Source organism: Solanum tuberosum, unplaced genomic scaffold, assembly GCF_000226075.1.
Source record: "Solanum tuberosum cultivar DM 1-3 516 R44 unplaced genomic scaffold, SolTub_3.0 scf00051, whole genome shotgun sequence".
NCBI classification, from domain to species: Eukaryota; Viridiplantae; Streptophyta; class Magnoliopsida; order Solanales; family Solanaceae; genus Solanum; species Solanum tuberosum.
The window spans coordinates 2,073,703-2,095,472 of record NW_006238978.1 but is presented as its reverse complement, the minus strand read 5'-3'; the positions used below and the strand labels follow the sequence as shown (position 1 = coordinate 2,095,472).

Here is a 21,770-nt window from a genome sequence, read left to right as displayed (position 1 = left end):
TATCAAAACTAATATAAAGAAAAACATTGAAACTTTAGAGAGAATAAATCTCCCCATAAACAAGACTCTTAAACAACTACATTGTGGATGGTATTGTTTTGTGTTAGAAGAAACAAACCTATATTTATAGAGTACTAAAACGTTTTCTTACTAGAAAAAGAGTCCTAAAAGGAGAGAATAAACCAAATATAAAATAATATTATATTTTCCTTTCAAGAAAAGTAAAAGCATTTATGGTAATGTTTTGTTTTTTCTTTAAGGAAAAATAAATCTTAAATTATGGTAAGAAAATCAGGGCAAAACCCTAACAAAATATCCACGATCCGAGCTTGAATTTGAATTTCTATATTCTGGATGAGAAACTAAAAAAAATAAGATGTCATTTAGTTTTTCCCATCTCACTAGTTAGAGGAAACTTTTTTATTTCTTTCAAGTGTTTCGAAGTTTATTCAAGTATGTAAAACATACATGTATGATTCGCAATAGCTTTATTTATGGACTTATATTAAGGAATACTAAAGGGTGTCGTAAACATGAAACTAACCATTTAGATCATGAGGAAGGTTATAAAGATGTACTGAGTTACAATCATAATAATGAGAAGTAATGGAAGTAACATCTTAGAAGTTATGAACATTTACCGACCATGCACCATAATTCTAATATTCCATTATTATAAGATGTGTGTTATTTTATTTGTTATTTTATTTCATATTTTGCAAAGTCTAAAGATATTATTTTGTGGTTGAGATATGACATCCTTCATTTATAATTTTATATCTCACACAATAGACATGTGCCAATAGGTATTAGGAAAAGAAAATCAAACAAATAGATATGATTTATTTTCTGCATTAGGCATGTGCTATAATGAAAATTATATTATATTTATAAAAAATTATATGATGTAAATAAGTTAAAAATTATGTTTATATATATATATATATATATTCAATTTTGAACATTTTTAATAAAATTTCTAATTTCGCCGTTGACAATTATTTGTTCTTATAAAAATATTTGTTTATTCTATCACACTTTGAAGGAATATGTGTGATACCTTGTAAGTTCTTTTTAAAGGTAATTTTTCTATAAAAGTAAAAGGTTAGGTAACAAATTATTTTTAAAAAATAGGTTAAGGTGTGAATAGCTAAAATGCTATACATTAAGGGTGTAATTAAAATGTTATTAACTCGTAGATATGTGGTGGATAATGTTTCTACTAGCTAGCATTTCACATTTAATTAAAATTTATATAAAGATTACAAGTTCTAAATATTTTCTCATCACTTTTTTTCACAACGTAACGCTATTCTTAAGAAGTAGAAAATATGGGTTTGAAAGGTAAATTGATTGCTTCAATGGAGATGAAGTGTGGAGAGGGCTCGTTTTTTGATATTTTTCACACCAGCACTCATCAGGTACCCAATATAAGTACTAGAAATATCGTTCATTTTGAGATTCATGAAGGTGAAATCGTAAAGACTGGTTCGATTGTTAGTTGGAAATATAACCAAGGTAACACATTTTTTTGCACTCTATCTCTCTCTCAATATGATTTACTTGCATAAATTTTCTCTATTTGGAGTATTTGAAAATAACTAATAAGAAAGTTAATTTTTAAGAAAATAAACTTCATGAAAAAAATAAATTCGATGGTGTTTAATTTTCATAAATACAGTACAAGTATATCCTTTAATTTTCATAAAAGGAATATAACTTCTTTCGCTTATGGGTGGAAGAAATTCTTAATTAAAATTATTTTAAATTTAATTCTTAATTAAAATTATTTTAACTTTTACAAAAAAAATTCTGTTGGCTCCTACTAACACTTAAACATTACTTCTAATCATTCATCAAAGTAGTAATAACATCACAAATATTATTTTCTCACCAAATAATATTTTGTAAATGTTTAAATCTTTCGTAAGGTATTGAACAGTTGAACTAGTGATAACGATCTCTTTTATTTTCTGTTTCTAATGATAATAGCTGGACAAGAAATGTATATGAAGCAATTAATTGAAGCCGTCGATCCTCACAAGAAATTAATCAAATGGAAAGTTATTGAAGGAGATTTATTAGAGTTGTATAATTATTGTAATTTTACAACATCTTGTGAACGCGAGTGGACTACTTGGACAATTGAATACGAAAAGAAAACTGAAGATACCCCAGAACCCCTCCTTCACTTAGGTGTTATCCTTGCCATGACCATGGATATAGAAAATCACCTTCTCAAGAAATAGTGTGTGTGTATATATATATATATATATATATAATAATAATACACACACATTAGAAATAAGTGTGTTTGTGTGATGAATAATTGACAAGTTCTAGCTAGCATGTGGAATAAATAATGTTATTTTTGATGAATATGTTGCATATGTCAGTGCCAGGTTTGGGGTGAAAATATCCACGATCTAGACTTATATTTGAATTCCCATATTTTGGATGGGAAACAAAAAAAAAGATGTCATTAAGTTTTTCCCATCTCACTAGTTAGAGAAAACTTTCTTAATTGTTTCAAGTGTTTCGAAATTTATCCAAGTATAAAGTATGTATAACATACATGTATGATCCACAATCTTTATTTATGGGCTTATATTAAGGAATACTAAAGAATGTCATGAACATGAGATTAACCATTAAGATCGTGAGGAAGGCTATAAAGATGTACTAGGTTACAATCATAACGGTGAGAAGTAATGGAAGTAGCATCTAAGAAATTATGGACATTTATCGACCACCATAATTCTAATATTCTATTATAAGATGTATGTTATTTTGCAAAGTCTAAAAAGTTATTATTTTGTGGTTGAGATATGACATCCTTCATTTATAATTTTACTAGATAAAGGGTGCCTGTGCTATGGTCGAAATAAGTTTAATTGGTACTTGTTAAATTAGGTCTTAGGTCTAACTCACACCCCAAAAGCTAGCTCAAAGGGAGGAGGATTGCCCAAACCTTATAAGGAGTCCACCCATCTCATTAACCACCGATGTGGGACTTTTGTCATTCTTTAACACCCCACCTCACGTCCAGTGCTTAGCATCTGGTGCGTGGCAATTTTTTATTTTGGGGGTCCCAACATCGGGTGAGACGGACCCAATTCTAATACCATCATCACTATCTTTAAAAACCTCCACGAGGGAACCCTCTTGCATCCTGGAGCTTGCCAAATCTCCACATGCTTCAACCAGATCATGGGATGACTCAGCAGCTACACCGACAGTCTTACTCACCTCTGGCATACTATGACCCTTTGCTCCTCTTACATCTTTTTCAACACCTGTAACGGGAGTTTGAGTAACTTCATCATTCCTCATGTTGTCCTCTATGATATTACCAGATAGAATGACAAAAGTTCCACACCGGTGGTTAATTGGTGTTAAAGCAAAAAGTCTCACATTGGTGGTTAATGAGATAGGTAGGCTCCTTATAAGGCTTGGGCAATCCTCCTCCCTTTGAGCTAGCTTTTGGAATGTGAGTTAGGCCTAAGACCTAATTTAACATGGTATCAGAGCAGGGACCATCTCACCCGATGTTGGGGCCCCCAAAATCAAAATTGCCCACGCACCAGATGCTAAGCACTGGGCGTGAGGTGGGGTGTTAAAGAATGACGAAAGTCTCACATTGATGGTTAATAGATGGGTGGCTCCTTATAAGGTTTGGGCAATCCTCCTCCCTTTGAGCTAGCTTTTGGAATGTGAGTTAGGCCTAAGACCTAATTTAACAGTACTATATATAACTAATCTCGAGATACCTCCAATGAAGCATCCAAATTATAACATGAAATAGGGAACCATCAAACTAAAATGTAGTGGTGTTGAGTTGGTGGTCGTACATTCACTATCCCAGTATAATGCGTTTTTCTTTGAAAATATAAATAAATACCACCATTAATATTATAGTAGCTATAACACGGTACCTTCATGAATATATAAAAAATTTCGTGTATTTCCAGATCACTAAACTATTTTAGTCCCAAGGATTTTCTCGATCTCAAGTGTTAAGGTAGAGAGGTAACAGCTGGCCTGGTAGGGATCAATCACAACGTACTAATCTAGCTCAAGCAAGTGTTGTGGCATATAAAATTGGTGTCCGAAAAAATAACAATTTCTGTTTACAGAGGAAAACACTATCACACCAAAGCAAGAAACAGAAGTACAAATGAGGAAAAGTTTTAAAGACAATTCTAACTTATATTACGCAGTCGGTACTCATCTGCCTGAATGTTGCAATATTATTAACTCTGGGAAGACCTCCTTTGAGGTAACGAAGCAATGTTTTCTACATATAATTTCAATCCACAAGTTCCCCAGTTATCAGATTCACATTTGACAAGTTAATTGAAGAGATAATGGAAATAAACACACTTGACCTATTACTTTTCCAAACAATTGGTGGTTCTCCTTTTCTTTTCCTACTTGAACTATCACTATGAGTATGTGCGTATCATTCTTGATAACTTTTTCACCCGCGAACAATTTGTTCTCCTTTTCTTTTCCTAACTAAGCTATCACCATTTATGTATTATAAGGGGAAAATGATGGTTTTTTATGTTCTTTTGGATAGCACAGGACAGGTTAATTAATGCCTCAGACTGAGAGTTGTAGTGATGCCTCTACAGCTACTCCCGTAGACAAAATCAAAGCTCTACCTCTCTTGCTTCGTCTTCCTCTGTTACTGTTGATAGTTTTGCCCCTTCAGGTATCAGCTGATTAATTTTTCCTCAAGATTTGATATCTTCTTTCTTTCTGTTGTTAGTAATCCATCCTATGCGTGTTACTTTTTCATCAATTTTAATACTCCCTCTGTCCCAATTTATGTGACACATTTCGGATTTCGAGATTCAAACAAGTCTATCTTTGACCGTAAATTTTTCATATATCTTTTAAATATTTTGACTTATCAATTATTGTGACTTATAGTACTTTTTATGTAGTTTATAAATATATGAATTTCATTTTAAAAGATTTGAAGATTTCATGAGCAAAATCTCGGTCAAACTTAAACTGTTTGACTCTCGAAAAACGAAACGTGTCATATAAATTGGGACAGAGGGAGTAATTTCTTTGTAACATTTGACTACATCCAGATCCTAAGAGACTACTAAGAGTGACAACAATGTAGAAAACAGAGAGAACCAAGGTAGCTTATCGATCTAACCACTGGCATGTAGCACAGTTTGCAACAGGGTCAAAATCTTTAAAATGATGCAGTTGTCTTGCAAAGTTTTGATCTTTTTACTCGATCCCAAGTTAATTGAAGAGAGAACGGGATTTCACACGTGAACAATTGGTTGTTCTCTTTTTCTTTTCCTACTTGAACTATCACTATCTATATATCATATTTAATAACTCTTTCGCAAGTTTAACACGTGAACAGTTGGTTGTTCTCTTCTTCTTTTCCTACCTGAACAATCATCTTCTAAGAGAAACAGTAATATTTTTTTTATGTTCTTGTGAGTTGTGGATAACGCTGGACAGATCAATGAATGTCTAAGACTCAGAGTCCTTATAGACCAATAAGAGTGACAGCAATGTAGAAAACAGAGAGCAGTTTATTGATCGCATATACAATACGGAAAAATTAACTCATAATATTATCGTCAACCAAATTACATATATTTTCATCTTATACATTTATAACTATATAAATACAGATCTTAGTATACAAATTACAATGTATAAATGAATTTATACAAAACTGAACAATTTATATAAAATTGGATGTATCTAGCAAATTATACAAATCAAAAACTCCATAGCAAACATAAAATTTGTTATGGAGCGTAATTATGTAAACTATAGATATAACATACAAATATGATTTTTATGTTTGCTATATGTGAAAGTTGCTCTTTATTTTTTGCAATAGGCATGTGCTATTAACTGTTTGTAGTGGCATAGCTATATAGAGTGAAGGTGGTTATTAAACACTATTCAATGAAAACTATATTATATTTATAAAAAATTATATTATGTACATAAGTTAAAAATTATGTTTATATATATTTAAATTTTAAACATTTTTCATAAAATTTCTAATTTCACCGTTGACAATTATATATTTGTTCTTATAAAAATATTTGTTTATTCTATCATACAACATTGTAAGTTTCACATTTAACACTTTGAAGGAATATGTATGATACCTTGTAAGTTTTTTTTAAAGGTAATTTTGCTATAATAGTAAAAGGTTAGGTAATAAATTATTTTTTAAAATTAGGTTAAGGTGTGAATAGCTAAAATGATAATACATTGAGGGTGCAAAATGTTATTAACTCGTAGATATGTGGTGAATAATGTTTCTACTAGCTAGCATTCCACATTTAACTAAAATCTATATAAAGACTACAAGTTCTAAATATTTTCTCACCACTTTTTTCAGCGACGTATTGCTATTCTTAAGAAATAGAAAATATGGGTTTGAAAGGTAAGTTGATTGCTTCATTGGAGATGAAGTGTGGAGGACACTCGGTTTTTGAGGTTTTTCACACCAATACTCATCATATAGTCAACATATGTCCTAGAAATGTCGCTCATTTTGAAGTTCATGAAGGTGAAATCATAAAGGTTGGTTCGATTGTTAGTTGGAAATATTACGAAGGTAACACACATTATTTTTTCGTACTCTATCTCTCTATCTCTATTTGATTTACTTGCATAAATTATTTTAACTTTTGAAATAATTCTTAATTAAGATTATTTTAACTTTTACATTTTTATTAATTGGCTCCAAGCCTCCAACTAACACTTGAACATTACTTACTAATCTTTAGTAATAACAAAAAAATCATCATATATAGTAGTAACATCACAAATATAATTTTCTCACCAAAAGTATTTTGTAAATGTTTAAATCTTTCACAAGGGTATTGAACAGTTGAACTAGTGATAACATCACTTGTATTTTCTGTTTCTAATGATTATAGATGGACAAGAAATGTATATGAAGCACTTAATTGAAGCCGTCGATCCTCACAAGAAATTGATCAAATGGAAAGTTATTGAAGGAGATTTATTAGAGTTGTATAATTACTTTGTTTATACAACATCTTGTGACCACCAGTGGACTACTTGGACAATTGAATACGAAAAGAAAACTGAAGACACCCCAGAACCCCTCATTCACTTGAGTAATATCTTTGACATGACCAAGGATATAGAGGGTCACCTTCTCCAGAAATAGTGTATATATATATATATATACACACACAAACATTAGAAGTAACTGTGTTTGTGTGATGAACTAGCTAGCATGTGGAATAATAAATAATATAATGTCAATGTCCATACACATTATAAGTATGTGTGTGTTAGTGTGATGAATAATTGGCTAGTTCTAGCTAGCATGTGGAATAAATAATGTTGAAATAACATGAAACAAGTATGGAGAATTCTTAAAATTTATAACAAGGATTAGATATGCCGAACAGTAGCAAAATAAACCTTTGAAGGCCATACCAAATAACTCCCCATTCATATCTTTCTCCCACCACGTTCTCTTAGTGAGAGACCAAGTGTTTCTCCAGATGCAACATTATAGTACCTACTTATGTACATTCAAAGTTGGAGGTCATAGATGTTAGCTGAAGCCAAATTAAAAGACATTGTATCATGTCATTCAAGTTCTATGTATTAATATTTATATTTATATCTTTTTTACTTATCATTTTATTTTATTTTATATATCTATATGGAGCGTATGTGGTGTTGAAAAATTAAGTTATCTCAAATGACATGTGATGATAGAATATATATGACTTTTAGAATCATATGATAAGAGTAATTAATTATATTCCGATGGAGAATATATTCAATCCTAGAGCCAAATATCTTAATGATGAACTTGAATGGTTTTCATTATTGCATTCTTAGATTTTGAATTCAATTGACCACTTTTTGCTTTGGTCATATCTAAATAAAAACACAAATATAAAGAGAAGAGAAATTATGAACTTAGACTACTTTCATGAGACACATCCGTTAGTATAACATTTGCTCAACACAAATAAAATATTTGGATATATAAATATCGTAAGGAAATGGATCTCGAGCCTAAAATAATTGCAAAAATTAACTTAAAGGGAAAAGTGTTTACTTAAGTTTTATAAGGAGTTCGGGGTTCTTGTCCGTCACCAACATAGTATATTTTCATTCCATTAATTCTTCAGATCCGGATATTTCACTGTCAGATCGACCTGGATTATGCAAATTCAAGTATTTCGAAGTTTATTCAAGTATGTATAACATACATGTATGATTCACAATAGATTTATTTATGGGCTTACATTAAGGAATATTAAAGGATATTATAAACATGAAACTAACTATTAAAATCATGAGGAATGTTATAAAGATGTACTGAGTTACAATCATAATGATGAGAAGTAATGAAAGTAACATCTTAGAAAGTTATGGACATTTACCGACTACCATAATTCTAATATTCCAGTATAAGATGTATGTTATTTTATTTGATATTTTATTTCATATTTTGCAAAGTCTAAAAAGATACTCTCTTCGTCCCATTTTATGTAAGGTTGTTTGACTCACCACGAAGTTTAAGAAAGAAATGATGAAGACTTTTAAAATTTGTGGTCCAAAATGAATGATAGAAATTTGTGTAGTTGTAAATCATTTCATTAAGGGTAAAATATATATTTTATAGTTAAATTGTTACTTAATATAGAAATGTGTCATTCTTTTTTGAACTGACTAAAAAGAAAAGTAAGTTACATAAATTGGGACAGAGAAAATATTATTTTATGGTTGAGATATGACATCCTTTCATTTATAATTTTATATCTCACACAATAGGCATATTGTGCCAATAGGTATTAGGAAAAGAAAATTAAACAAATAGAAATGATTTATTTTATGCAATAGGCATGTGCTATATAAACCGTTTGCAGTGACATAGCTATATCGAGTGACGGTGGTTATTAAACACACTTCAATAAAAATTATATTATATTTATAAAAAAAAATATTATGTAAATAACTTAAAAATTATGTTTATATACATTTAAATTTTGAATATTTTTAATTAAATTTCTAATTACGTCACTGACTATTATTTGTTCTTATAAAAATATTTGTTTATTCTATCATACGACATTGAAAGTTTCACATTTAACACTTTGAAGGAATATGTATGATACCTTGTAGGTAAAATTGTACATAATGGCAAACTATTAATTCAAATTAAATGGTATAATCACACTTTGATTTAATTGTGTCCTGTAGCAAACTGTTTGTCAGCGCCTCTCTCCCTCAAACTCTCGCTCGCCACTCTCCTCTCTCGCTCACTCTCTCTGTGCTCGCCTCTCTCGCTTTATACACAGAAGTGTATAAATTGCGTTTCTGTTTGTATAAAGCGAGAGAAAATTGTATATACACATGCAAATACATATATATTCGTCCTATACACTTATAATTATACAATAAAAATATTCCCCTGCCCAGTTTTATGCTTGTATAATGTATAATTTATGTTTGTCAACGATTTATACAAACGAGAGGCTAACAACAATTTATACAAATGGCCTGCCAGCGAAATTATACAATTCTGAAGAGGAGCCAACGAATTATACAATTGCTTCTTTTTGTATATATGTATAGCGAATTATACATATATATGTTTGCTATGAAGCGCAATTATGCAAACTTTGCTATAGCATACAAATATGATTTTTTTGTTTGCTATATGTGAAAGTTTCTCTACCTTGTAAGTTCGTTTTAAAGGTAAGTTTGCTATTAAAGCAAAGGGTTAGTAACAAATTATTTTTAAAAAATAGGTTAAGGTGTGAATAGCTAAAATTAGGAGTGTTCGTGGTTCGATTTGGATCGGTTATTAGTTAAAATCAAAATCAAACCAGTCTAGTTGGTTTTTTAAAGTTCTAAAACCAAATCAAACCAAATGAAAAAGATAACGTCGGTTTGGTTGTTTTCGATTTGATTCGGTTCGGTCCAGTTTTTCTGATTTTTTCAGTTTGAAAGTAATAATTTTTTTTTATAACTTACATAAATACCATAGTGTAAAACTTAAATTACATCCTATCCCTATTCTTTTCTATTTTACAAAATCCCTTAAAAATTATAGCATCCGAATACATTATATTCATTCGGATACATAACGTCTGATACATAAAACAACTTGATTGTTGCGCTTAAAAAGGAGTCTAAACGCTAAATTGCTTATCAGTCCCACAAATCACGCAAAATAGATCCCCACGAATCAGGAAAAACAGATTGATATCAATCTATTCCAATCGGTAACAAATTCAGAGAATTCAAAATTCAAATTTTCTTCTCCTTCATCTATCACAAATCATAACAGATCCAAAATAGACGACCACCGTTGATTTCTTTCGCGAATCTCAAATCCGTCATTACAACTGAATTGAATCTCAAATCTGTCATTGATATAACAGACAAGATAACTAGAGAGATGCATTGCTTTGATGCTACATCAGGTGAAATTGTTTGTGTCGAAGTTGGGGAAAACAACACCAAGGTATTTTTATATCTAAATTGGTGTCACACCCCGAGCCTACACCCTGGACGTGGCCGGCACTCGAGAACCATTACTGGCCCCAACCGAACCCTTGGAGTGGCTTACTTACTCAGCGGAAGACTTACTCATGATAAATACTTTAAAAAGTAAACTGAACTGCTCGATATATACTAAGAATGTTTCAAATATCAACATTCAACTGGCAAAAATGGCAACTAAAGTCTTAATATATAAGATAGTGAAAATGTAAAGACAATTGCACTCCTGACTGTCTATCTATGAAGCCTCTAATAACTGAGATGGATGTCGGGACAAGACCCCTGATCATCCTAACAACTGAAATACCAAAACTGAAAGTAAATGAAAAATGAGCTCTTCGGAAAGCAAAGAGGCTCCCCAATTGACTCTGAGTGCTCAACCCGATCAGCGATGCACTAGATGCTGATTCTGGTTACCTGCGTCTGCATCATAATACGATGCAGGCCAACTGGCATTAGTACATTGAATGTACGAGTATGCGAGTTGAAATGCTAAACATAACTTAAGCTTGAAAAGAATCTGAAGGAAACACTTACTTGGCTCAACTCAACTGATTTCAATATAAAGCAGTGTAAATAAATGCAGTATCAAGAAAAGCTTTAAAACATGGTTTTTAACTCTGTGTATTTAGAAATATAATAATAACTATGTATGTATGCAAAGATACATATAACTTTGAGATGTGTATAAAAATACAAATAATAACTCTGTATGTATGCAAAGATACATATAACTCTGAGATGTATGTAAAAATACAAATAATCTGATGTATATAAAAATACGTGGGAATTTCTCTAACCGACAACCACCACTTAAGAGCTATAGTGATGATACAACATTGTACCTCACGCTGCCAAGGACCATCATATACCTTGTCGGGGGTAAGGACCTAACTCACTAAGTGGATCCATTAGTCTATGCTAAAAGACATTAAAAGATTCATCTAAAAAGTATGACCCTTTTCTACCCATGATGGCTACATGGTTTATGGGGGTTGTGGGTTCTCTGAACGCTTCCCCATATCAGTGCTCAATACTACTCCCAAATTATGATACTAGCTTTTTATGTTTAAAAACATATTTCTTTCTGTGATTTGAGATAATTGCTCAAAAACTTAGCTCAAAGGCTATCTTGGGAATCAAAGTTTTCCCTCTTGCTTAATTAAGAAAGCATTTACTCTTTTCTAAAAACCAGCCCGAAGGCTCTTTGGAAATCGATGTTTCCTTTCTTGTTTAAATATGAAAACATTTTACTCTTTGGGAATACATAGTCCCCATATACTTTTGAAGAAATGAACTTCAAGCTTTAATCTTTACTATTTACTCAACTTGAACTTTAAGTCTTAAAACAAAGTTAAAAACATTTGCAAAGGACTTCTTGAAAAGACTCTAAGAACTTCCTAGACTTGGCTCTTGACTTTCCTTGAATTTGAATTTATGGATTCAAGGTTATGATTCATGTTTCTGGATGATTTCTAGATGTTTAGAAGTCATTTAGAGTAGTTAGAATCAATGTAAAGTGTTAGTACACTTTAGAAGGACTTAAATAGGCTAACGACGAAAAGTGGTGAAAAACGACAATTTGGGCGCATCTCAAATCTGGTGCACTGCTGGCCCGCCGCGCCATCCCCTCGGGCGCTACGGGGGCGCGTCGCGCTAGCCTCCCTTCAGGCAAAATTCTGACGAACTTTTGATCTCGTTTTCTAATCCTAAATCGTTTTAATTCAAAAAAAATTCTCAAATTCACTTTAGATTCAGGTACCCAAATCATATACACAAAATCTAACCAAAACTACTCAAGGAAACAACACTTTAACATCAAGAAACTCCTTAATCAACTCATATTCAAGAAGGAAATCAATTCAAGAACAACTATCAATAACATCAAATTTTCAATCTTTTTAGGACTAAAATACTCTGAATTAAGCATGCTTGGTGTGTGGGTGAACTAACCCAACGTTATGTGATCTCACATACCCTGTAGGGATCACCCTCGACGAAATCCACAAGCTGAACTTGACGAACTTGACGATTTCCTTGCTTCTCCTTCTTTTTTCTCATCTTCTCTAAAACCCTAACTCTTTTCCAAAAGTGTAAAACTGACCAAGTTCAGTTTAGACCCTTAATTAATTCACTAAAACGAATTTAATTAATTGGATAAGGAAAAGACTGAAATACCCTTCAAAAATCCGGATTGGACATTTCCTTATTTGAATAGCCCAACTTTCAATGGGCGTATCTCACTCATACGAACTCAGATTCGCGCAAACTTGGCGGTGTTGGAAAGATCATCCCAAGAGATTTCCAACCATACCTGGAAGTACACCTAACTCATCCTGATCTAGGAGTTATGTCCGTTGAAGTTGGCTGAAACTCAACTTATTCTAACTTAACAAAAATTCCAGATTTTCATTCTTTCCAAAAATGACTATTTCCATTTATTAGCTTCTTCCTAGTTATTTCAATTTGCGAGATGTTACAATATCTCCCCCTTGGTAACATTCGTCCTTGAATGAGATTACTCTTACTAGGCTAAGGGTGCAACATGCAACATTCAGTTCAAGCACCCACAATTAAATGCAAAACAACATGCCAACTTAAAAATAAATACTAAGAAAGGATTAGTACCTTAATTCAGAACTTCTCCGGATTCGAAGAGATGTGGGTATCTCTTCTTCATATCTTCCTTAGCACCTCAAGTACCTTCCTTAACAAATGGGTTCCTCCAAGGAACTTTGACTGATGCTACCTATTTTGTTCTCAACTTGCGAACTTGGCAATTCTAGAATTTGAACAAGAATCTCTTCATAAGATAAGCTATATTTGATTCCAATATCTTTGATTGGTATAATCAACAAAGAATCACCCATGCACTTCTTCAAAATGGAGATGTGAAACACCGGATGAACCGCGACTAACTTTTGTGGTAGCTCCAACTCATAAGCTACATTACCTACCCTTTTCGATATTCTGTAAGGGCCAATATACCGGGGACTAAGTTTTCCCTTCTTACTAAATCTCATAACGCCCTTCATGGGTGAAACCTTCAAATACACCCAATCATCAACTTTAAACTCTAACTCTCTTCTCCTAACATCGTGTAGGATTTATGACGACTCTGTGCTGTTTTCAACCTCTCTTGGAGTCCATCCACCATTGGTACACACAATCTGCCTTGATACCTCAACACACCATCTCCCCCTTGTTCAAAAGCCATTACTTTTTGCTTATGAACATTTGCCTTCAATTCAGCAAAATGGGGTCTTGGTCTTGCTTGTCTTTTACTTCTGACACTAATGATGATTCAGCCCCATTCGTCACCACCACTCCTCCTCCTTTGGAATCCATAAGTCTGACTCCCTGGCGTGCAAGTCTATGTACATCTTTTGCTAACTCTCGCTTTTCTTCCTTAGTATGTGTGTGTTAGTGTGATGAATAATTGACTAGTTCTAGCTAGCATGTGGAATAAATAATGTTGTTTTTGATTAATATGTTGCATATGTCAGTGCCAGGTCTGGGGTGAAAATACCCACGATCTAGACTTGTATTTGAATTCCCATCTTCTGGATGGGAAACTAAAAAATAAGATGTCATTTAGTTTTTCCCATCTCACTAGTTAGAGGAAACTTTCTTATTTTCTTTCTAAGTGTTTCAAAGTTTATTCAAGTATGCAGTATGTATAACATACATATATGATCCGCAATCTTTATTTATGGGCTTATATTAATGAATGCTAAAGAATGTCATGAACATGAGATTAACCATTAAGATCATGAGGATGGCTATAAAGATGTACTAGGTTACAATCATAATGGTGAGAAGTAATGGAAGTAGCATCTAAGAAATTATGGACATTTATCGACCACCATAATTCTAATATTCCATTATAAGATGTATGTTATTTTATTTCATATTTTGCAAAGTCTAAAAAGTTATTATTGTGTGGTTGAGATATGACATCCTTCAATTTTATTTGTTATTTTATTTCATATTTTGCAAAGTCTAAAAAGTTATTATTTTGTGGTTGAGATATGACATCCTTCATTTATAATTTTATATCTCACACAATAGGCATGTGCCAATAGGTATTAGGAAAAGAAAATTAAACAAATAGATATGATTTATTTTTGGAAAAATTATAAGAAAAAGAAAATTATTAATTCAAATTAAATGTTATAGCCATAGTTTATTTTATTTGTAATTCGCAGCAAACATCTCATTTTTCGCCATTTGGTTTTGTATACAATTAGCCATTTTTGGTATACAATTACCCATTCGGTATACAAGTATATAAAATGTATTTGTGTTTGTATAAAGCGAGAGAAAAATGTATATACAAATACAAATACATATATTTTCGTCTTATACACTTATAATTATACAAATACAGATTTTATTATACAAATTACAATGTATAAATGAATGTATACAAAACTGAACAATTTGTATAAAATTGGATGTATCTAGCAAATTATACAAATCAAAAGCTCTATAGCAAACATAAAATTTGATATGGAGCGCAATTATGCAAACTATAGCTATAACATACAAATATGATTTTTATGTTTGCTATATGTGAAAGTTGCTCTTTATTTTTTGCGATAGGCATGTGCTATTAACCATTTGTAGTGGCGTAGCTATATAGAGTGAAGGTGGTTATTAAACACTATTCAATGAAAACTATGTTATATTTATAAAAAATTATATTATGTTAATAAGTTAAAAATTATGTTTATATATATTTAAATTTTGAACATTTTTAATAAAATTTCTAATTTCACCTTTGACAATTATTTGTTCTTATAAAAATATTTGTTTATTTTATCGTACAACATTGTAAGTTTCACATTTAACACTTTGAAGGAATATGTATGATACATTGAAAGTTTTTTTTAAAGGTAATTTTGCTATAATAGTAAAAGGTTAGGTAATAAATTATTTTAAAAAAATAGGTTAAGGTGTGAATAGCTAAAATGATAATACATTGAGGGTGCAAAATATTATTAACTCGTAGATATGTGGTGGAAAATGTTTGATACTTTCTAGCATTTCACATTTAATTGAAATCTATATAAAGACTACAAGTTCTAAATATTTTCTCACCACTTTTTTCACAACGTATTGATATTCTTAAGAAGTAGAAAATATGGGTTTGAAAGGTAAGTTAATTGCTTCAATGGAGATGAATTGTGGAGGGGGCTCGATTTTTGATATTTTTCACACCAGTACTCATCAGGTACCCAATATAAGTCCTAGGACTATCGCCCATTTTGAGATTCATAAAGGTGAAACCGTAAAAACTGGTTCGATTGTTAGTTGGAAATATATCGAAGGTAACAAATATTTTTTTGGTACTCTATCTCTCTCTCAATATGATTTACTTGCATAAATTTTCTCTATTTGGAGTATTTGATAATAACTAATAAGAAAGTTAATTTTTAAGAAAATAATCTTCATGAAAAAAAAAAATCGATGGTGTTTAATTTTCATAAATATAGTACAAGTATATCCTTTAATCTTCATAAAAGGAATATAACTTCTTTCGCTTATGGGTGGAAGAAATTTTTAATTAAAATTATTTTAACTTTAATTCTTAATTAAAATTATTTTAACTTTTACATTTTTTCTATTGGCTCCTACTAACACTTAAACATTACTTCTAATCATTAGTAATAAAAAAAAATCATCAAAGTACTAATAACATCACAAATATTATTTTCTCACCAAATAATATTTTGTAAATGTTTAAATATTTCATAAGTATTGAACAGTTGAACTAGTGATAACGATCTCTTGTATGTTCTGTTTCTAATGATTATAGCTGGACAAGATAAGTATATGAAGCACTTAATTGAAGCCATCGATCCTCACAAGAAATTGATCAAATGGAAAGTTATTGAAGGAGATTTATTAGAGTTGTATAATTACTTTGATTATACAACATCTTGTGACCACCAGTGGACTACTTGGACAATTGAATACGAAAAGAAAACTGAAGACACCCCAGAACCCCTCATTCACTTTGGTAATATCCTTGACATGACCAAGGATATAGAGGGTCACCTTCTCCAGAAATAGTGTGTACATATATATATATATATACAGACACACAAACATTAGAAGTAACTGTGTTTGTGTGATGAATAATTTGCAACTAGCTAGCATGTGGAATAATAAATAATATAATGTCAATGTCCATACACATTATAAGTATGTGTGTGTTAGTGTGATGAATAATTGGCTAGTTCTAGCAAGCATGTGGAATAAATAATGTTGTTTTTGATGAATATATTGTATATGTCACTAGTACTAATATCATGCCACAAAAACATAAACATATATAAACTGATCAACCAATTCCTTTTTAAGAATCATAGCAGAAGAATACTAAGACGGCACATTATCTGCCAGAATATAACGAATTCCCAACGATTACATAAGAAAGACGTATCAATCGTCTGCAACTTCCTTCGAAAGCCTGCAAAAAGTGAAGTGTTGAATCTTGATATCTGCCAACAGGATCTCATCAAACACTAAAATGAACACATCAGTGAAAAGAGTAATAACTCTACCTGCTTTTGTTATCGAGATAGGACCTCGCAACACAACCAACAAATGCAGCATACATCACAACTCCTAACAGGGGTATAAAGCTGTGTTGATAAAATAAAGGCACATCAGAGAAACCTTAGCCACTCCCCCCATACAGCAGACTCTATCAAAACAAACGAAAAGTATGAAGCAACATATAACAGTTACCATTGTCAAAAAAAAGAATGAAGCTACATAGAGACTCAAGACTCAAGTACCCCAAAAACGCACCACAAAAGAGGCAGGTGTGCTTGGGACAAGCGTCTCCCACCACGACAAGCACATCTTCTACAGAATAGGTCCTAAAGTCCACAGAAGAATTTGAGATATTAATTGCTAAGGGAAACCTCCAAAATTATAAGGAATGTTTGCCAAGAAGACATCAGAAAAGTTCTAATTTTAGAATGTGCCTTGGACTTGGAAGATACAACAAAATAACAACTGAGCTGTAGTTAGGGTGGAGCAACTGCACGTCGTGAGACAAACACAAATTAGTAACATAAACACAACCCATGAACCCACAGTCATGGCATCTTTATAGACATAGAACTAGTAAACTTCCTGTTGTCCTCATGGATGATCACCAACATGCCAAAATCTGTAGTAGATACTCAGCCATCAGCTTGAAAAATAAAGTTGATTAAATTGCAGAAAGAAAAACTAAAGTACAAGACCAGTATAATCTCCCAAATAACATGAAACAAGTATGGAGAATTCTTAAAATTTATAACATGGATTAGATATGCCGAACAGTAGCAAAATAAACCTTTGAAGGCCATGTCAAATAACTCCCCATTCATCTCTTTCTCCCACCACGTTCTCTTAGTGAGAGACCGAGTGTTTCTCCAGATGCAACATTATAGTACGCAAGAGACAAGTTGTCCTTGAGAAAACCAGCCTTTCCACTCAGTTTTTGTTTGTTCGCGGGCAGCTGGATCTCCCCAGAAATCTTCTCTTTTAGACTGGCAATGGTTTCGGACAGAGATTGCACTGTGATTTCCAGAACTTGTCCTTTGAGATTCCCTTCATCGGTATTCGGCACAGATATATTGATCCTTGCAGGTCCCTGCAATACAACCCCAGCAGGCAACAAAATTTCCATGGATGTAAGAAAAATGAGGCACTAAGCAAAATTCACAGAGACCCAGACAATTATGTAAAAGTTGGGGGAAAAAAAGAGCTATCCATACCGAGTGCTGAGCCAAGAACTGGTCTTCAGGAATGAGAATAGACTCATCAAGCTTTTGCCTCTTCGGTTCTGGCTCTTCAGGGAGAGGAGGGGCCTCCTCTGGTGGAGGGGGTGGCGGCATTCCTTGGGGCATAGGAGGCGGCGGGACCATAGACATTCCGGGCTGGGACATCGGGTGGGGAACAAAGGGTCGAGGTGCTCCCAAAGGTGTAAACTGTGATCCAGGAGGTGGTGGAATTGGAAGGCTATGAGAGTTCATACCCATCGATGGAGGCATTGGAGGGCGATTCACCATGAAATTTTGCTGACCTGGCATCTGTGGCATGGGAGGAGGTGGGGGCCGAACCTGAGGAATCATGTTAACCATAGGAGGTCGAGGTGGAGGTGGAGCAGCAACCCCAGGAGTAGAATACTGGACTGTATTAGGAGGCCTAGGAATATTCAGTGCAAGCCCAGGTGGCGGAGGTAGTGGCCTAATAGATGGAAAACCGGGTCTGGGAGGTGGAGGAGCCTGTGGTCCAGGAAGGTTTCTTGCATCATTTGCAGCATCATTCTGTTCATCACTGTTCTGAGACATTGCCTGGTTCGCAGTGCGACCAATGCTACCTGTGTGACCATCCCATATGACTTGCTTCGGCTCTTCCGTCTTTTTCTCAATCTCAGCCTTGACCGCATTTGAAACTTCTTCTTCCGTGGTACCAAATATATCCGGACGGGTTCTTGCAAGTCCAACAATGTTCCTAGAAATCTCATCATCCTGTGCAAGAGTCGTCTCCTTAATCTTCGCAAACATCCTGTCCTTCTGTTCCTTATACTTTGGATCAATGAGAGAGATCCTCATATGTTCAGACATCTCATTAATAGGTATTAGCTCACCGGTTATAGGTGAGACAACATACTTAGTTGGGTCCCTTTCTGCCAGGATCCTCTCTTCAGGCCTCTTCCAGTTCTTCACAATCCGCATTGGTGGGTCCTGTTCCACTGGAATTGCCATGGCTTCAGCACTCTTGATACCACCATTCTCTTCAAGAGTCGCAGCTCGCATACCTTCTTCAACTAGCTGCACCTCTTCTTCATCCATCTCCATTTCCACCTCTTTTCCAGGCTCAACATACTCTTCTTCCTCCAATGTAGGCATCTTGCTCCTCCTTATAACCTCCTCGAGGGTCATAGGTGGAGGTAAATCCTGATCCTCGTCATCAGCAAAATCTATAGTCTCAACAACAACAAAATCATGCCAATCAATCATAGCCATCTGCACCCTCTCCTGTTCTATCTCATCTTCAGCTTTTTGTCGAGCCTGCTCCTGTGACCTTTCCCATTCCAACCGATGCAGACATCGCTCTAGGACTGTTGTCATGTCAGCAGCACTCTTCTGCAGCTTATCCGTCAAGCCTTTGGGAGGCATCAGAACTTTTGAATACGCATCCGCAAGTGAAGTGAAAAACATGAACATGCTGTGAGTAGGCTTTAGAAAATGAAATTGGGGATTATTAATCTCCCTGCTTGTTAACCCTGTTAAGAAAGACTTCCCATTTCTGGCCACAAATTGTGCTGTAAGCTTAATAATATCCAGTTCTTCACCTGTGATCCCTTCAGGGAGTCTTACAGTATATTGCTCTGCCTCAGGTGGCTCGAGAACCTTTCTGACAGGTCTAAACTGAGCTGATGGATCAGGTTTAGCAGTTGCCTCAGCACCATCAGCGGTAGGAGGAGCAGAGGCTGCTTCATTGTCATCTGGCTGAGTAGGCTGCTCTCCAGAAGCCTGATTCTGTGCGCGAGCATCAGCCAAACGGTGCTGATAATAGGCATGGTAAGGATCAGAGGCATTCAAGAAGTTGAATTTTGCATTGCCAGCGTTATTTAGAACAATTCTCTTCTCAAATTCCGGACCATTCTTCGCAACAAACTGTGAAGTCTTATCAACAATACTCCTAATATCTGGAGGAGGGTAAATGATACCAATAGTTCTCGTATGTGTAGCAACAGATGTTGGAACCTTGTTGGCTTTATTGTTGTCCTCTTCATTCTCTTCCATGGTATCATCCTCTGGTTCCTCTACCACCTGAGCTGGAGGTGTTGGTCCCAGATTCCCATCCAAAGGGGGAGCCGGAAGGGGCAATATTGTTGTGGTGCCAAACATTTCTATTCCTGCAAGTTGCAGCGAATTTCATTTTCAAAAAAAAAAACAATTCATTTGTGGCACATAGCATTGAGAACGAATGATTGAAGGAAAAAAAAAAAGAAGCTTATTCATATCTTCATAATTTTTCCCTCGGGTAAGCCCCATGAAAATGTTACTTCAAGAGCTCTTTAAATACATCAGATAACTGAAAAGATCTCAACAAATTTACAAATATGAACACAAAATCTCACTTCTCATGAAAAATGGAACTTCAGCAGCTAATGCCAGCTCTTTAAATACATCACATAACTGAAAAGATCCCAACAAATGACAGATATGAACACAAAATCTCTCTCTTCTCATGAAAAATTTAACTTCAACAGCTAATCTCAGCTCACTAAATACATCACATAACAGGCGAACAGAGAAGCTTATCAGCAATTTTCTGGTATATGACAACAACTAGACGAGGAAGACGGAACTTACCTGAAGACGAACAGCGACAGGCGTCAACCGACGGCAACCGGCGGCAGAACTCTCTCTGAATCTCGGACTCTCAGTGAATTTTGAGATTAGAAGACCTAATTGGAAATTTGGAACCCTAGAATTTGATCGATTGTTCTTATTGTTATTAGAACATTCTTATATTTGTGCATTTATTAAATGGGAACAATTTGTTTTAGTATTATTTAATTGGATAACTTCTTCTTCTTCTTCTTTTTTAAAAAAAAATTATGATTAGTTTTCTTTGTAAACAATTGTTTTTATTGACGATTTTTTATTTGTAACATATAATTTATGTTAAATTTACTTTCATTTAATAAAGTGTGAATCTGAATTGTTTGAATTTATGAAGGTTAAAGCAGATATTATAATATTTTGCGAAAATTATTTTACCTCTTGACTATTAATGTAACTAATTTGTAAGTTGTATTTTTGAGTTTGACAAATGCAATAATATGCAAAATTGAGAAAAAGGATGTCGGGTTTGACGACATCAAACATTAATTCAGAAATTATGAAAGCGAATAATTGTGTGAAAACAACGATAAATCGCACCGACCAATTTGTCTTGGAGGAAAATGAAAAGGCATAAAGAATGAATAATGTCAAGTTTGACGACATTCACATAATAATTCAAAATTTTGGAAGCGAGAGTTTGTTGTGGAGATAGAGAGAGATATTATGAAGAACTATGAGAAGATAGCAAAAAAACACAACTAGTAAATCAAACTTATTGTTACTCGTGACGAAAAATGTGAGAATGAAAAAGTAGTCATGGTAAAGGAAGTTGAG

General features: G+C 33.5%; 4 protein-coding genes across 14 annotated transcripts; 3 read left to right on the top strand and 1 right to left on the bottom strand.

Annotated features, from left to right (window-relative positions):
* Positions 1 to 1,301: 1,301 nt before the first annotated feature.
* LOC102595837 (kirola-like) lies at positions 1,302 to 2,275 on the top strand. The gene is made up of 2 exons (XM_006344217.2): positions 1,302 to 1,518; positions 1,993 to 2,275. Exons 1-2 carry the CDS (start codon positions 1,332 to 1,334, stop codon positions 2,247 to 2,249), a joined length of 444 nt encoding a protein of 147 aa, XP_006344279.1. The 5' UTR covers positions 1,302 to 1,331; the 3' UTR covers positions 2,250 to 2,275.
* A 4,127-nt stretch (positions 2,276 to 6,402) lies between these two features.
* LOC102588865 (kirola-like) lies at positions 6,403 to 7,266 on the top strand. Its single transcript, XM_015307311.1, has 2 exons — positions 6,403 to 6,619; positions 6,945 to 7,266. Exons 1-2 carry the CDS (start codon positions 6,433 to 6,435, stop codon positions 7,199 to 7,201), a joined length of 444 nt encoding a protein of 147 aa, XP_015162797.1. The 5' UTR covers positions 6,403 to 6,432; the 3' UTR covers positions 7,202 to 7,266.
* Positions 7,267 to 7,415: 149 nt separating this feature from the next.
* LOC102594420 (probable splicing factor 3A subunit 1) lies at positions 7,416 to 21,127 on the bottom strand. Of its 11 annotated transcripts, XR_001473095.1 has the most exons (7): positions 20,961 to 21,126; positions 18,351 to 20,500; positions 17,927 to 18,226; positions 17,571 to 17,758; positions 17,392 to 17,462; positions 17,142 to 17,284; positions 16,907 to 17,047 (listed from the first exon to the last, which is right to left on the bottom strand). XR_001473095.1 is itself a non-coding variant. In XM_015307310.1 (4 exons), the coding sequence occupies exons 2-4, from the start codon at positions 20,490 to 20,492 to the stop codon at positions 7,492 to 7,494; spliced, it is 2,412 nt and encodes an 803-aa protein (XP_015162796.1). In that variant the 5' UTR covers positions 20,493 to 20,500; positions 20,961 to 21,127; the 3' UTR covers positions 7,416 to 7,491. The 11 variants fall into 11 exon arrangements, 1 of the variants encoding a protein (XP_015162796.1); XR_001473096.1 differs by lacking the exon at positions 17,571 to 17,758 and having other exon boundaries at positions 16,891 to 17,047; XR_001473098.1 differs by lacking the exon at positions 17,571 to 17,758 and having other exon boundaries at positions 16,891 to 17,047; positions 17,142 to 17,222.
* LOC102596178 (MLP-like protein 34) lies at positions 15,671 to 16,858 on the top strand. The gene is made up of 2 exons (XM_006344218.2): positions 15,671 to 15,902; positions 16,391 to 16,858. Exons 1-2 carry the CDS (start codon positions 15,716 to 15,718, stop codon positions 16,645 to 16,647), a joined length of 444 nt encoding a protein of 147 aa, XP_006344280.1. The 5' UTR covers positions 15,671 to 15,715; the 3' UTR covers positions 16,648 to 16,858.
* Positions 21,128 to 21,770: the final 643 nt, after the last annotated feature.

Coding starts and splice junctions, on each gene's coding strand:
- LOC102595837 (XM_006344217.2), top strand. CDS start 1,332: ATGGGTTTGAAAGGTAAATTGATTGCTTCAATGGAGATGAAGTGTGGA. Junction 1,519..1,992: donor TAGTTGGAAATATAACCAAG/GTAACACATTTT, acceptor TAATGATAATAG/CTGGACAAGAAATGTATATG.
- LOC102588865 (XM_015307311.1), top strand. CDS start 6,433: ATGGGTTTGAAAGGTAAGTTGATTGCTTCATTGGAGATGAAGTGTGGA. Junction 6,620..6,944: donor TAGTTGGAAATATTACGAAG/GTAACACACATT, acceptor TAATGATTATAG/ATGGACAAGAAATGTATATG.
- LOC102596178 (XM_006344218.2), top strand. CDS start 15,716: ATGGGTTTGAAAGGTAAGTTAATTGCTTCAATGGAGATGAATTGTGGA. Junction 15,903..16,390: donor TAGTTGGAAATATATCGAAG/GTAACAAATATT, acceptor TAATGATTATAG/CTGGACAAGATAAGTATATG.
- LOC102594420 (XM_015307310.1), bottom strand. CDS start 20,492: ATGTTTGGCACCACAACAATATTGCCCCTTCCGGCTCCCCCTTTGGAT. Junction 18,227..18,350: donor AGTTCTTGGCTCAGCACTCG/GTATGGATAGCT, acceptor GTTGTATTGCAG/GGACCTGCAAGGATCAATAT. Junction 7,562..18,026: donor AAGGACAACTTGTCTCTTGC/GTACTATAATGT, acceptor GTACATAAGTAG/GTACTATAATGTTGCATCTG.